This window comes from Paroedura picta, chromosome 4 (assembly GCF_049243985.1).
Source record: "Paroedura picta isolate Pp20150507F chromosome 4, Ppicta_v3.0, whole genome shotgun sequence".
Taxonomy (NCBI): Eukaryota; Metazoa; Chordata; class Lepidosauria; order Squamata; family Gekkonidae; genus Paroedura; species Paroedura picta.
In genome coordinates, this window is record NC_135372.1 from 50914230 (window position 1) to 50930295 (window position 16066).

A 16066-nucleotide genomic window follows, 5' to 3' on the forward strand; every position below is an offset into this window, starting at 1 on the left:
ACCTGCACAGCTGTTCCTGTACATGGATCTTGTAGTCCCAGGAATGATCCTTCTGGGAGCCAGAAAAGGATACAGGCATGGAGAGAAATGCAGAGTTGACATCACAGAGCTTTGAGTTTGCTTACCCAATGACATGCAGAAGGGCAAGCAAACCTAAAGTTAAGACCAGTGGGACTTAGAGAGGCACTGGGGAAGTTTTTTGGCAATGCAGCACACTCTGGTTTTCCCCCCAAGTGCTTATGTGTCACTGACAGACCTTGGTATTATCTTCCCTGGGTAAAAGACATACCTATTAGGTAAGTGATGGCTTCCAAAGGCAGTACTTCCTCCAGGACCCACAAAGAGTCTTAGACCTTCCTCTGAAAGGAACAAAAAGCTTAACATGAATTATATTTTTGCAGTATTTGGGATAGATGTTAACTTCAGAAATGTATTCACAACCTTTAGCACTATAAAATACGGTATATTTAGATGACACATGTGAGGAATGGGTCTTACCTGTCCCCTTTCCTGCTGATCCCCAGCATGAAATGTGCTTTTTTTCTTGATCAGATCACTTCACACTTCGGAATATTTGTAAAATCAGGAATTATTTTTGTCCTTATGTATATGTCTCGGCATTTACTTATAGTTAAAATTCACGTGCATATTACAAACCTTCTGTACTTGAGTCCAAACTGAAGTCTTGACTCTGCAGTATTTTTTCAACAACATCATCTGCATCCACTCTGGTAGCGTCAACCCTTTTCAGCTGTGACTCTACAGAATCCTGTTTTACTGGATGTCTGTGAAACATTTGAGTCTTCAATTACACTGTAATCACCACAGGATCATTCTGCACATTCATTTTAAAATACATTTGCATAACTGAAAAAAAATTATACCTGTTGAATTTTTCTGAGGCTGTGTCGTCCTCAGTTTTTTTGGACTCATTCTCTTCACATGGTTCGAGAATACTGCCTATACCTGTCGATGTACTTCCTGCAGAGGTATTTCTCTTATGGCAGAGATCAGAGATGCTAGATGATCTGGAATGGCAGGTGCTGTAACCTTGAAGAAAACAATTCAGACACACATTAATTTGAACCAGCTTGGTGTAGTGGTTAAGAGCAGTGGCTTCTAATCTGGAGAACTGGGTTTGATTCTCCATTCCTCCATGTACAGCCAGCTTGGTGACTTTGGGACAGTCACAGCTATCAGAGCTCTCTCAGCCTCACCTTCTTCACAAGTGTCTGTTATGGGGAGAGGAAGCGAAAGGGATTGTAAGCTGCTGAGACTCCTCCGGGGAGTAAAAAGTGGGGTACAGAAACTGAGCCTGTCTTCTTCTGATAGCAAGTGATTATACATTAATGAGGGGCAGGATTCCCATTTCTACCCCATCTTGAACATGCAGTTTTTATTTGTATAAAACTATAAATAGCTATAATCCATTTAGCGACATTCATCTCAGCTACTAATGACTCACCACACTGTTCATATTTTTGATGACTCAACAGCACCGGCTAACCTTAAGATCTGCTCCTTTAAGTGCTTGCAATATCCACTCATGAAATATAATCTCTTATTTCACATTCTAATTTACACTCTCCTTGTGATCGGTTGCTACTTTTCTTTTTTTAAACCATTCCCTGTGCCTTTAATAGCAGTCTGAAACCCAGAAATTTAAAATGTTACATTTTTCTCTACATGGAGATGTGTGAAAAGTGCCACCTGCTTAAGTTCTAAGAATCAGGATATTATTAACAGGAAGAAAACCACTATTCTCATAACCGATATGAATAGTACTTAAAAAAAAGGTTTCCACATAAAATGCATTCAAGAGACACATGCAAATGAAGATATTTGAGCTTTTATTTTCCCTGTTCGGTTTACAGATCCATAATAACTAGTAAACATATCAAATCACATATAAAGTATCTCTGACCTGACACCTTTGACTGCTGGCTTGCATAGCTGGATGTCCTAGAATGCCCACATGCTCCAAGTTCATCTGGGATAGAAGCACTTTTTGTTGCAAGATCTGCAAAAAAGGAAGCCAAGCAATGTGGCTGAAGTTACTCCCACAGTTGAATGCTCTCTCCTATATTGGATAACACTAGTGTAGGTATTGGCTCATTGAAATCTGTCTTTTGTGGGTAACTCAATATTCAAAAGCATTACATTGTATCTTAAAGCATATGATGAGACAGTGGACTACAATAAATACAATAAATAATGTTCTCTGAAAACGAATGTTGAAGGTCAGAAGGTGCTTGTTAGTAACAAAATTACAAAGGGGTTTCTTATCTTTCACTAGAATAATTCTTAAATGTATGTTGCCAATGCATCCACTACCTGATTGGCCCTTGGGGACATCTGCTGCCTCCCCCAGGGGACCAATCAGGCAGTGGAAGCCCTGTCCCCGACTGCCTCCACCTCCCTGATTGGGCCTTGGGGAGGTCACTCATCCCCCTCCGTCTTCCACCCACATGAGAAAGCCTCGCGGGGTGTCTGGGTGGGCGGCTGGGCCGGTGGGAGAAGCTGGGCTGCAGGCCAGCTGGCGAGCCCCATGTAGGCCCATGCCTTGGCAGCCGCGGCCTACATCAGTTGGGGGTAGCCTGGGAAGCCCTGCTAACACTTACCCCCGCTGTGACCTCGCCAGGCCTTGCTGGTGCCCACAAGGGTGTGTATGGGAATTCAGGAAGGCCCCCCAACACTCAATCCTGCCCCCGAGCAGCCCTGCCAGGTCTTGGCAACACCTGCATGATGAAGGGGGGGGGGAGCCAGGTAGGCTCCACCAATACTCACCCCTGCCCCAAGCAGCCCTGCCTCACCCTTGCCAGGCCTTGGGGGCACCCACAAGGTTTGGATGGTATTTTCCCCACAATGTTTTTTTTTTTTGCTAGTTTACTGATAAAAAACTGAAATTCTCTAACTCCATTTTAGCTGTCAATTACCTCTGTTATGTTGTATCTCATTTATTTGAAGGAAAAAAACATCTTTTTGTGTCAAGTATACCTATACCACAACTATCCGACTCCAATTCTATCCCAGTACATTTTTCCTTCTGGCTTCCCCACTGCAGTGCAGAAGTGGGAAAATGGAACTTCTAGGGCAGTAACTGGTGAAATGAAGTTATACGCAAGGATTCACCGTAGGAAATGTCACAACGGTCTTTGCAAACAAGATGAGTTCAATTTTCAAATATCCGTTCTTCAAAAATCTAATCATCCCAGTCCTGAAGTGGTACAAGCTTTCCCTGATTGTCCAAATCAACATTAATGCATTTGTCTTAGTCATACCTTTTTCTCCCTAAAGAATATCAATGATTAAGCACAAAAACTTTTGTCTTTTGACATACAGCCCATTGCCAAAAGAAGCTGGAATCATGTTAACTGCAAGATGGCTAAGAAAAGCACAGTAATGTAGTATGGTTCCCAACCTGATACATTTAGATGTGATGTTTTTATGTTCTCTCCACCTTTCCTGTCTTCATGTAGAGATTCTGGTTCTCCAGGAAGTGATATAGACATGGCTGTGGATGGAGGCCTGCAAACAAACAAATCTGGTTCTATTTGTGTTGGGGAAGGGCAGCAAGGATTTCAAATGTGTGCAGATACAGAAAGCAAATGCATAATAGTAGTTGCGTAATCTATCTGTATGCCTAGGAAATCCATGTCCATTAGATTTGCAGATTAATAACCGCAAAATGTTTAATTATTAACTGTCTTGGGAGACCACTGGGCCGAATATTAGTCTTTGCAAAAGAGTGGTCATATTATTTAGACCGCACTTCAAAAGCAAATCAAAAGACAATGTTTTTTCCATTTTAAATTTTACTGGAATTGCCTCGGTTTGTTATGTCACTGCTTTAAATATAAGGTGGTAAGGAGAAATGTCTAGGTGCAAAATATCAACAGAGAATATGCTATTGACTCTCTGCACTGCTGATTCATTAGGCACAGAACTGGAAATTAAACCATTTTCTATATGATCTAAAATAACTTTTTTCCTACATTGATACGATTAAAAAAAACCCTGCATGAATGAAAGTAGTGTCTTTCATTTTAAAAAGAAGAGCTGGGTTTTTATACCCTGCTTTTGCTACCTGAAGAAGCTGATATATATTTAAACAAATCCACAAAATTGTTGTCATACTGAGAGAAATTTCTGACAGAAGCAAACACCATCTGCCTCCTCCAAATATTTGTGCAGTGCTTGTGAGACAGTTCTGTTGTACAACTGGGTATTTTTTTATTATTATTATTTAATTTTTAGACCGCCCTTCTCCCAATAGGTCTCAGGGCGGTTTACAACATAAAACACAATAAAATCCCCATAAAAACCCCAATTAAAAGTTACATATAACATATCACATAACATATAGCGGTGGTGGTCACAATTCTGATCTTAGTTCAGCCTGGTGGAGAGAATAATGTTCAGAAAAGGGTGGCACCAGTACAATACATCTAACCATGATCTCGGTGTTAGAGATCTCAATATTGGAGGGGATCCTCTGATGGATTAGTGGGAGAGCTGCCCTGGCCTCAACCATATGCCTGGCGGAAGAGCTCCGTCTTACAGGCCCTGCGGAAAGCTGGTAGATCCTGCAGGGCCCTTAGCTCTTCTGGGAGCTCGTTCCACCAGGTCGGGGCCAGGACTGAAAAGGCCCTGGCCCGGGTCGAGGCCAGGCGAACATCCCGTGGGCCCGGGACAACCAGTAAATTCATACCTGCAGAGCGGAGTGCCCTGCGGGGGGCATAAGCAACCAAGCGGTCCCGCAGGTAGACGGGACCCAGGCCGCATATAGCCTTAAAGTTCAATACCAATACCTTGAATCTGATTCGGAAACAGACTAGTAACCAGTGCAGATAACGAAGCACCGACTGAATGTGGGCCCTCAAAGGTATTCTAGTGAGGACCCTGGCAGCCGCATTTTGGACCAGCTGTAACTTCTGAGTCAAAGACAGGGGAAGGCCCGCGTAGAGCGAGTTACAGAAGTCTAATCTGGAAGTGACCGTTGCATGGATCACTGTGGCCAGGTGTTCCGAGGACAGGTAGGGCGCTAGTAGCCGGGCTTGGCGAAGATGGAAAAATGCCGTCCGAGCTACATTGGTGACCTGAGCCTCCATAGAGAGGGAGGCATCAAATGTCACTCCCAAATTCCTGGCAACTGGTGCAGGTGTTAATTGCACCCCATTCAGGCATGGAAGGCACGCTTCCTGGTCCTGCCCTCTTCTGCCCAGCCACAGGACCTCCGTCTTGGAGGGGTTGAGTTTCAGGCGACTCTGCCTGAGCCATCCAGCTACCGCTTCCAAACAGCTGGCAAATGTATCCGGGGTGGAGTCCGGCCTGCCGTCCATTAGGAAGTAGAGCTGGGTGTCATCCGCATATTGGTGGCAACCCAGCCCATAGCCCTGGACCAGCTGGGCTAGAGGGCGCATATAGATGTTAAAAAGTGTGGGAGAGAGTATCGCCCCCTGCGGAACCCCACAAGGGAGCTCACAAGGGCTCGACATACTCTCCCCCATCGCAACCCTCTGCGTCCGGTTCTGGAGGAAGGAGACCAGCCATTGAAGAGCAGTCCCCCTTATTCCAGCTCCGGCGAGGCGGTGTACCAATAACTCGTGGTCGACCACATCAAATGCGGCCGACAGGTCTAGAAGCACGAGAATGGCGGAGCCGCCCCGATCCAGCTGGCGCCGGATATCATCCATGAGGGCGACCAGCACGGTCTCCACCCCATGGCCAGGGTGGAAGCCAGACTGGTATGGGTCGAGGGCCGAAGTTTCATCCAAGAAACCTAGGAGTTGGTCCGCTGCGGCCCGCTCTATCACCTTACCCAGAAACGCCAAATGCGAAACTGGGCGGTAACTGGCGGGGTTCCGCGGGTCCAATGATGGCTTTTTCAGTAAGGGGCGTACCACTGCTTCCTTGAGCCCCTTGGGAAACTCTCCAGATGTTAAGGAGAGGTTGACAATCTCCCTCAAGGGGCCTCCTATCTGCTGGTCGCCCGATTTGAGCAACCAGGACGGACAGGGATCCAAGGGGCAAGTGGTCGCCCTCACTGAACCCAGTAACTTGTCCACTTCGGTTACAGAGAGCCGCCTGAAGCCATCAAACACTAACCCCCTTGACGGCCACGGAGCTTCCAGTTCACTAACTGTATCAATCGTGGCAGGTAGGTCACGGCGGAGCGACAGGACTTTGTCCGCAAAATAGCTCGATAATGCCACACAGCTCAATTCCAATTGCCTTATCGTTTGTCGCCCTTCTTCCAGGGCGGTAAGTGATCTAATTACCTTAAATAATTGTGCTGGGCGAGAGCTTGCGGACGCGATTTCTGCGGCGTAGAAGTCTCGTTTCGCCGCTTTCACCGCATTCTCATACGCCTTCATAAGCGTGCGATGAGATGTCCTTGTAGCTTCATCACGAGTCTTCCTCCACACTCGCTCAAGCCGTCTCACTTCCTTCTTCCTCTCCCGAAGCTCCTGGGAATACCATGGAGCCTGTTTGAGGCGAAGGCGGAGAGGGCGCCTAGGAGCAATCTTGTCAATGGCGGCCGTAAGGCGGGACTGCCAGTCCTCCACCAAGGCCGTCAACGAGGTGCCGGAGGGCATCGGGTCCCGCAGGGCATTCAGGAATCTCTCAGATTCCATGAGTCTCCGCGGGCGGACTAGAATACGTCCGTCACCCAAACGGAGAGGGGGTGGTATCCTCAGTCGAGCCTTCAGGGCATGGTGGTCTGACCATGGAACGATGTTATTCGCCACCAGATCTACCGCTACACCTGCACCAAAGATCAAATCGAGGGTGTGACCAGCCTGATGGGTGGGACCAGCAACAATCTGCGAGAACCCTAGTGTCTCCATGGCTGACACTAGATCCAGGCCAAGTCCTGAAGACGGCGCATCCGCATGAACGTTGAAGTCCCCCAAAACTAAAAGTTTTGGGTACTGCAACGTCCAGGCAGCCACCGCCTCCAGCAGGCCTGGCAGGGAATCGGGCGGGGCAGTGGGTGATCGATACACCAACCAGATCACCACGTTCTCGACCGATTCCCACCCAAGACCGACACACTCAATCCCCGGAATCGTTGGCGCAGGGAGAGCCCTGAAGGAGAAGGTCTCTCTGACCAGAATTGCCACCCCCCCTCCCCTCCCATGGAGCCGGGGTTGATGCAGGACGGAAAACCCAGGCGGTGCCAGATCTTTCAAGGCGACGGTCTCGCCTTCACGCACCCAGCTTTCCGTCACGCAAGCCAGGTCAGCCTCATGCCTTACGAAGTAATCCCACAGGGTTGAGGACTTGTTGTTTATTGACCTGGCATTGCATAGGATCAATACCGGTTCCACCCTAGCCCTCTCCCCCATGAACCTGGGGATGGGACGAAGATTTGAAGGGCAACGTCAATATCGACCAGGCCACCGTCCGTGGGAATTCCACGGTCGGGGCCTTCTTGGACCTACGTACGTCGTTGCCCCCCTATTATTGAATCTCCTCCCACCGCTATGTTTGTCTTGGCCCAGAAGAACTGGAATTATAGCCCCGGGCCGGATCTAAGAACAAAAGAAGACTGCACAGCAGTTCTGACTGCACAGCAGTTCTGAAATAAATTTTAACAGCAGCACAGAGGCAGCGAACTGGAGATATGGGGCCCACATCCAACTCCAAAGCTGCCAGCCCAAAGGCGCTTCTGCACAGACAGTACAGCACATTTCAACCCCTTTTTCCCAAAGGCAGGGGTAGTCAACCTGTGGTCCTTCAGATGTCCATGGACTACAATTCCCATGAGCCCCTGCCAGCGAATGCTGGCAGGGGCTCATGGGAATTGTAGTCCATGGACATCTGGAGGACCACAGGTTGACTACCCCTGCCCAAAGGGACAACAAACCACCTCATTCCATAAAAGCCCTAATGCACTTTCATGGCTCATGTCTATGTTTGAGTCACTGCTACTGGCAACAGGCAAAGAATCGCTGCACTGACTAAAGGAGCATCTCTACCCAAGCTGATCCTGCTGTAAACATTAAGGAGAGTAGGCAGAGCTGGGAGGAGAGGGCTGTGTGTGACATACGGAGACTCTCCGCCTGTATCTCAGCTTCCCGAGGAGTGAGTCACTGGGCACGGTTCAAGCTCCTGAGTCTCCAGCTCTTGCTCAAGCCCTGTTGTTGAACAGGGGCGGCAGGGCAGGGAAGGAATGCCATACGCAATAGAAACTTCACAGTAATGTTCTGAAAAGAACACAAAGGTCTGGATTGTTAGCAGCTGTAGTTTGTTCTCATGAAGTTAACCAGTAAATGGCAGATTCTGAGCCCAGAGTTATCAAAAGGTATACTACTATGTACTCAGTTTCATATTTATTTAGGATTTAATTTCTCGACCACCCCTCCCCACAAGCAGGCTCTGAGGGGTTTACAACAGTGAATTAGACATTTAAAACCACAGCACAATATAAGCATAATCGAACACCAATAAAATGATGTATGGTAAAAGTGCTCTGCCATTTTGCCGACCACCACTGTCTAGCTGGCGATTTTATGCTGTTGCAGTGGTGAAATATCCCACGGGGGGGGGGGGGAGCCTAAAGTAGGGGAAATGTAGGAGAGGAGGGAGGCCCACCTATGTTTGAATTGCCCTGACCTCAACTATAATCCTGGTGGAAAAGCACCCTTATACAGGCCCCTGCAAAACTTTGACAACTCTGTCAGGACTTGGATCTCCATCAGCAGCTCATTCCACCAGGCAGAAGCCAAGGCAAAAAGGCCCTAGCTCTTATTGGTGCCAGCCACATTTCTCTTTAAAACAGACATGATGCTGGATCTGATAATCAATCAATCAAACAATCAATCAAAGGCATTTGCTCCCTTTTAACATGCTGTTTGGTGGTGGAAAGTGACATCAACTCTCAGATAAGGTTTTCTAGGCAAGGAAAGAACAGAGGTGGTTTGCCATTGGCTTCCTCTACATAGCAATCCTTGACTTCCTTCGTGGTTTCCCAACCAAATACTAATCCTTACTATCTTCTGAGATTTGGTGTCTCAGAAATAAGAGACTGGAATATTGCAGGGGCCTTGCTCCCACTTCTTGGAAGAATTGGTGAGCTAAGCATCTCTAGTTGTTGGTAGACCTCATCCTCTAATGCTGGTCCTGTTTGTGAGCATGGCTATCTCATGGATATTCTACCTATGGAGCCAAAACTCGGTATAGCAGGGGTTGTCAACCTGTGGTCCTCCAGATGTTCATGGACTGCAAGTCCCATGAGCCCCTGCCAGCAAATGCTGGCAGGGGCTCATGGGAATTGTAGCCCATTGACATCTGGAGGACCACAGGCTGACTACCCCTGCGGTATAGGGCCATAGGAAGTATATCCTTAGCAGCACTAAATCACTTTTTAAAAAGTCTTATTTATGATTAAGAATGTATACTGTGCTACAGTACAACGCTATTTTTTACCACCTCCATTTAACTTTTGAGCACGGCTGATGACAATAAAAGCCTTCCAGCTGCACTGCTACAATTAAAGTACTTGCCAAGCCATATGACTCATCACAAAATACCTCATTAGTCTAGAAATTCATCCTAACCACATTTTCCTTTGGTGCCGCAGAAAGAGTAACAGGCGTGTGCAGCTATTGCACTCCCACAGTTAAAGGCCAAACATAAGCAAGACAACAGCATCTTTAATTCCCAACACACTCTTTATGTCCCTACCCTCAAGGCATACATTTATTTCCCTAATGCTTTGCTGCTAAGAAAGCCTCACTTTTAAGAAGTATTGATTGATTTTAAGTCAGTCCACAAGCAAGCCACCCATTGCAGATCTACAGCTGAAAACAGAATCTACCCAAGACCTACCAGACCATTCTTTTTCCTTCAAAACATTCTGTTTTCTGAACTATATACATGAGCCATGGCTCAGAACATGTGCAATTTCTCAGTTTTGTTCTAGTTCAGGCTTTCTCAACCAGGGTTGCATGAAACCCTGGGGTTTCTTGACGGCTCTGGAGGGGTTTCTGAAATGGGTTGGAGTTAATAATTTTTTAATATATGCTTTAAATTTGTTAAACTTTAATTGGGTGATATGACCATATATAGTCATGTTGACCTGCTCCCCCATTCCAAAATGGCCAATGATGGGCCTGGAGGAGACAGGAGGGGCTTCTGTAGGCGTGTTCACAGCTATGCTTCCCAAACACCTTCTGCATGATTGCAGCACTTCTGGGATCTCTTGAAGCCTGAAGAATGTTTCAGGGGTTTCTCAATGGTAAAAAAGCTGAGAAAGGCTGTTCTAGTTCAACAGACCCACAAAACCAATCCAGACTGCACACTGAACACTCCTGAGCTTAAAACAGTTTCTGGTTCAACAAGGAAGAGGCTTGCTAGCACTGATGCAGCTGGGAAAGAATCGCACACAAAAAATGACAGAGCAACCAAGATGTGTGCACATAAACTGCCTGAACATATGTTAAGATATGCTCTGAGAAGTTACTGGAGCCAAAATGTGGGCTTGTGATCAAAAGAGGGTGACACAATAAAAAAAAAGGAGCAGCTGCTCTGTTGGGGAATAACAGAATTGACAAAAGGAGAATGTGATTATTGGAACTTATTTTTCACTAGAAGGAAAGCCCTTATTGAAAACGGGCTGTAGAAAGGTGGAAAGAGGGCAGAAAGGCTCCTGTAGAGCAGGGTGAGCCAGCCAGCGAGGTGGCCTGCTCAAATCAGCACTGTTGAGTAGGCCCAGAAAGCCTCCCCTCAGTCTCCCAGCAACCAGGAGGCCTGGGAGTACAGCATGGCCACAGTAGAACAGGCCTATATGGCCTCCCCGCTCTCCTGGCTTACCTCTTGCCAGCTCTTCCTCCTCATGCCAAGTGCTGGGAAGCGGCATGGAGGAGAGGGAGGATGGGGATGGGGAAGAGCCTCTGATTGGCCCTCAGCGGGGGAGTACCCTCTCCCTATTGGGGGTATGTTCCACAGCTTGGCACATTGTTCGGTAGAATGCACACTCAAATACATATACAGATGATAGTAAGATTAGTGGTGTCTTAAAACAGCATGTAAAAGATTTTTATTTTAATTACCAAATTCACTCAAAAAACACGTTGGAGAACTCCCTTTATAAGAAGAATGCCTTTTAAATAATAGTCCATTCAGTTACATTTCCTCCTATGAATTTCTTCCCGATGACCTAGAGAACCACATATAGCAGCTGCTCGCATTTTCTTAAGGTCACCTCCACTAGAGTCCTACAATTAGCTTTAATCTAAAGTGATGCCTTTGTGATAAGGGAACACAGGCAATTACAGGTATTAAATTAGTTTCACAAACAAGATTACTGTTATTATTTATTGCTGCTGTTGTGAATAGTGACCATGATTACCTTGAATACCCTTAAGAACGGTTTAGAAATGTCTTGGGCTGTCGCTCTACCATTTCATTGGCTTTTGACTCCACTGCATACAACTAGCTTTCCTTTATATCCTTTATATGTGTACACATGTGTGGCAGGCCAATACATATCTGCAGCAACTGAGGACATGCCTTGTGCATCTGATACTCCAGCCCACAAAATTTATGCCACAAGTAATCTCCTTTTTACAAACCAGTGATCCATGCCTCCAAAAGCATTCTGAATTTGTTCTACTGAAAACAAAATCTGGATCCAGGAATCTAAGCACAACCCTGTCCTAAGTTAAAAGGGATCCCCATGCAGTAGTTCAGTAATATGTTTGTACACTAGGTACTATTAAATCTGCAGCACTGTGTGTAAGTCACCCTTCTCTGGCTCTGAAGTTTCATGGACCAGGGTGATACAGTACTATTGAACAAGTGCTACACTTCCCCAAATTTTCATTCCTGGCTGCACCCAAACTGCACTATAATAGTAAACGTTTAACAAAGAGCACAGCTGTCTGCAAAGAAATTGACCTACATATATATTTATCAAAGGAACTAAAATGGCAACAAACTGCCTGTTCACATTCCATAATCACAGAACTTTTCATAACATAATTTGTACAAAAGAATTTCAACAATGAATTATTAACATCTCACTTGCACAGATAAACTTACGTTTTAAAACATGGATCTCCAGACATAAGCTGCATGCTGATCAATATCTGTGAGTAAAAAAAGAAACCAAATCAGGATAAAACCCCCAAAATATGAGCAGGGAAAATACACAAGTCAGATTTATTCATTATAGTGGTTGATTTCACAAGGTTGCTGTGAAGATGAATAAGGCAACTGTCAGCAAGGCACCTGGCAAGCTAAAACGGTGTTATAAAAATTAATAATGTGCAAGAGCCATTCTAATGGAAGACAACATCTTTGCCGTTTCTGTGCCTTTTAAAACTCTATTTGTGTATTAAAACAATCACCACCTTAACAAAGAGCAAGCTATACAAACAATTTCAGATAGAAATAAGCTAGCATATCCCCAAAATTGAGAGTGGGTTTCCTCGGGCACAATTGAGAAGGCAGAAGATTAACATGTGTTTACCCTATTGCAACCCTTGAATGATTGCAAAGCTGGAAACGTTCTCCTTAACAAAAAACTAAAGAGATACTCTGGAAATTAATTCTTTCTTTAGTTTACTTTCATCCTATTAGCATGACCGTATTTACGTAAAGCTCTTTCAATTATTTTTCTGCATCATACTTGATTTTTTACTGCACTATACTTGAACATCCAGCTTTGAATTCCTACTAGTATACCCATATTATGGCAGCCGAATTACTTGAGCTCTTTTTAACTGTCATGTTAATGTTAGAAAAGATGTACCGCCTTGTTAAATGGGCGCTATGCTTTGTTCTCCCACGCAATGCTTAGCAGAAATGCTCTTTTCTTTTAACCACCACCAAGAGCAAAACAAGGAACACAAATAAAATTACTTTGAGAATCGAATTATCCTGCCTTGTGTTTTTGGTATCGTAACCTTCCAGCAAGCAGCGACGAGTGGTGTTTCCAGATCCAGCGAACTCGGCCAGGTTGAGGTCTGCAAAACCCAGCTATTCATAGAGAGACTGATGTTACAATCAAAGAATATAATGCAACAGTTTAGCCCAGGGGTCTCCAATGTGGCACCCGTGGGGCACCATGGAAGAAGAGCTGTTTTTAATATCCTGCCTTACACTACCCGAAGGAGTCTCAAAGCGACTTACAATCACCTTCCTTTCCCCCTTTCACAACAGATACCCTGTGTGGTAGGTGGGGTTGAGAAAGCCCTGACAAAACTGTATTGTGAGAACAGCATTATCAGGACTGTGATGAGCTCAAGGTCACCCAGCTGGCTGCATGTGGAAGAGCGGGGAATCAAACCTGGCTTGCTAGATTAGAACCCACCGCTCTTAACCACTATACCAAGCTGGCACCCAGAGATACCTTCCCTAGCACCCACCAGGTGTTTTGAGAAAGTGGGTCTGGCTAGGTGAGGTTTTTGCCCAGCAAGGCTGCTGATTGGCCATGCAGATTTTTTAAAATGTTACTTTGGCAGCAGCTGTAATCATGCCACAAAGTTGTTCGATGTGTGACTGAAGGTAACCTGCAGCAGCCGTTTACTGGATGACCACCTCTAGGTGAAGACACTAGACAGAAGCTTTTTAACATTAAGCAGCATTATACAACCAGTACATCTAGAGGTAATTGTGATGGCCATTCTTTTTTTAAAATAAAGAGACCACATATCAAAATTGATTTATAAGATGAAATTATATAGCAATATCTTTTAAAAGATAAAAAATATTCAATAGGATTTTCCCCCTTACCTTTGCATAAGCCTTCCCACCTTTCAGCTCCTGCAACAACAAACAACCCTGGATTTATCATTTCTGCTTTCCTGGTAGCATGGTGAATCACATATACGTTCCTTACTGTACCGTTAGAATACTACTGAATTTTGAGAGAACCTTAGCAAATGTCTTGGTGCCCCCACTCTTAAGTCATGAGGCAATACATTTTTAGTACCTTCATTTTCAGTATTTTATCAATCAACCTGCTTCTCTCCAGTTTGGTTAGGGTTCCCAGCCACCCCTGAGAGATGGGTGATCAGCTGGCTGGTAGGACGACTTAACCAGAGAAGGAGGAAGGCCCAAGGCCATATCACCAACATCATCACACCAGTGTATTTGGGCAAAAACTCTATGGTAGAAGTTGTTCTGGTTATAACGTTTTTGCCCAAATACCAGGGTGTTGCAGCATGAAGATGTCACTTACTGCAAGATACCAGCAACATGGTTTGGGCCTTTTTCTTTCTCCTGCTAAGGTCCCCCCCCCCCCATCCCCTGGCAACCCTAAGTCTGGTCAAGGCTACAACAGAGGGAGCAGAACCACTTGCATGTCTGACCACCCACCCTCCTAAATGCTAGCTAAAAGTAACTGGATCCTCAGGAGGCAAGAACTTGTGACCCCATTCTTCCTGTTCAGTCATTCCAATGGCCTCTAGATTTTTACAATAAGCATTTATACCCAGCCTAGTAGATATGACTACCTACCTTATAGATAGAAACCAGCCAAAGTTAAGGGAACCAGCATTCTTCAATGCCTGATAGTAAATGGCTTGATTTAGATATTGTATTACATGCTTGCTTCTCAAAACTGATACTCCCAATATTAATTTCATAAGTGGCCAATCTTTTAACCATTTTATGCATTTAAAGAATATCAAAAATCCTTTCCGAAGGTTATTATATACATTGTCCTTTACTATTTGGAAAACTACATCCCCCCTCCTCATATTGATTCCTTTAATTATTCAGACATTCTTGGAAACTATTCCCCCTCCTGGAAATATGCCAGAAAGTTTGAGCATCTTTCTGGAGGGTTAGCACATAATTGGGATGGTGATGGGAGCTACAAGAATGTATTGCTACTTGACTTCAAATTTAAGGAGGCAACCCTTTTCTGGAAAAATGTGTTTAAAATAGATTAAAAGATATGATATATAGAGCAGAATATATCTTATAACATACTATGAATTGTAAATTTGAAGAGATCAGTAGAAAAGTATACCTAGTTTTATTATAATAAGAAATGATTAGACTTTGAGTGTAGGTTGCCATCCCCCACTTGGGGCCTACAGCTCTCCTGGAATGAAAACTGATCTCTGGACAACTAAGATCAGTTCCCCTGGAGAAAATGGATACTTTGAAGGGTGGACTCTGTAGCATTATATCCCACTGAGGACTCCCCTCTCCCCAGACTCCCCTCTTAAATCATCAGGAATTTTTGTAACCCAGAGCTGGCAGCCCTGCATCAATGATTAGTTTATTCACTGCATTTTTTTAAAAAGTGGCTCACAACATAAAAGTGAAATGCAAATACGAAAGGTCCTTTTTACCTTCCGTACAGACACTCTGCAGATGCAAGGATCCAAAATCCCTGTAGTGGCACTTGCACTCATTTTGCACATAAATAGAAATCTCTTCTTCCAGTGAACACAGTTTGCTTGCACTACTTCCCTGTAAACCAAAGACGCCAGAGAAGGTTAAACTTTGAGGCAGAAAATACAAGAAAACCTCTTTCTAGTGGCCAAATCAACCAGCACAAAGATCAGTATTGGGGCTGGTACTATTCATCCATCAGTGACCTGAAACATGGATGAGTAGTGTAGCTGCTAGGTTTGCAGATGATACAAAATTATTCAGAATAGTGAAAACTAAGGCTGACTTGAAGAGCTCTAAAAGGACCTCGACAAACTGGGCAAGTAGGTGACCGTGTGGCAAATGATGTTCATGGTTGGTAAGCGTGAGGAGATGCAGATTGGGACAAAAAATCCTTAACTTCAATTATAGGTTAATGGTCTATGGTGCAGACTCATTTGGAAAACTCTGTACAGTTCTGGCCAATGTATCTCCAGACGGACATTGCAGAGCTGGGAAAAATACTGAAAAAAAACAACCAAGATGATTAAGGGATTGGAGCACCGTTCCTATGAGGAAAGGCTGAATAGTCTGGGGACTTTTAAGTTTAAAAAGGGGATAACTAAGGGAAGAGATGACAGAGTTTTATAAAATTAGGCATGGGCTGGAGAGAGTGGTTAAAGAGAAATTTTTCTCCCTCTCCCAAAGTACTACAACTTGAGGGCAT

General features: G+C 44.8%; 1 protein-coding gene across 2 annotated transcripts in view; it reads right to left on the minus strand.

Moving 5' to 3' along the window:
* EEIG2 (EEIG family member 2) overlaps positions 1 to 16066 on the minus strand; it is a 33687-nt gene that overhangs the window by 3753 nt on the left and 13868 nt on the right. For both annotated transcript variants that reach the window (XM_077332823.1, XM_077332824.1), the window contains exons 2-10: positions 15318 to 15438; positions 13747 to 13776; positions 12874 to 12990; positions 12052 to 12098; positions 3422 to 3528; positions 1925 to 2020; positions 885 to 1050; positions 658 to 785; positions 290 to 359 (exon numbers count right to left, since the gene is read on the minus strand). In XM_077332823.1, coding sequence (XP_077188938.1) covers positions 290 to 359; positions 658 to 785; positions 885 to 1050; positions 1925 to 2020; positions 3422 to 3528; positions 12052 to 12098; positions 12874 to 12990; positions 13747 to 13776; positions 15318 to 15438 — 882 coding nt within the window. The remainder of the gene's footprint in view (positions 1 to 289; positions 360 to 657; positions 786 to 884; positions 1051 to 1924; positions 2021 to 3421; positions 3529 to 12051; positions 12099 to 12873; positions 12991 to 13746; positions 13777 to 15317; positions 15439 to 16066) is intronic.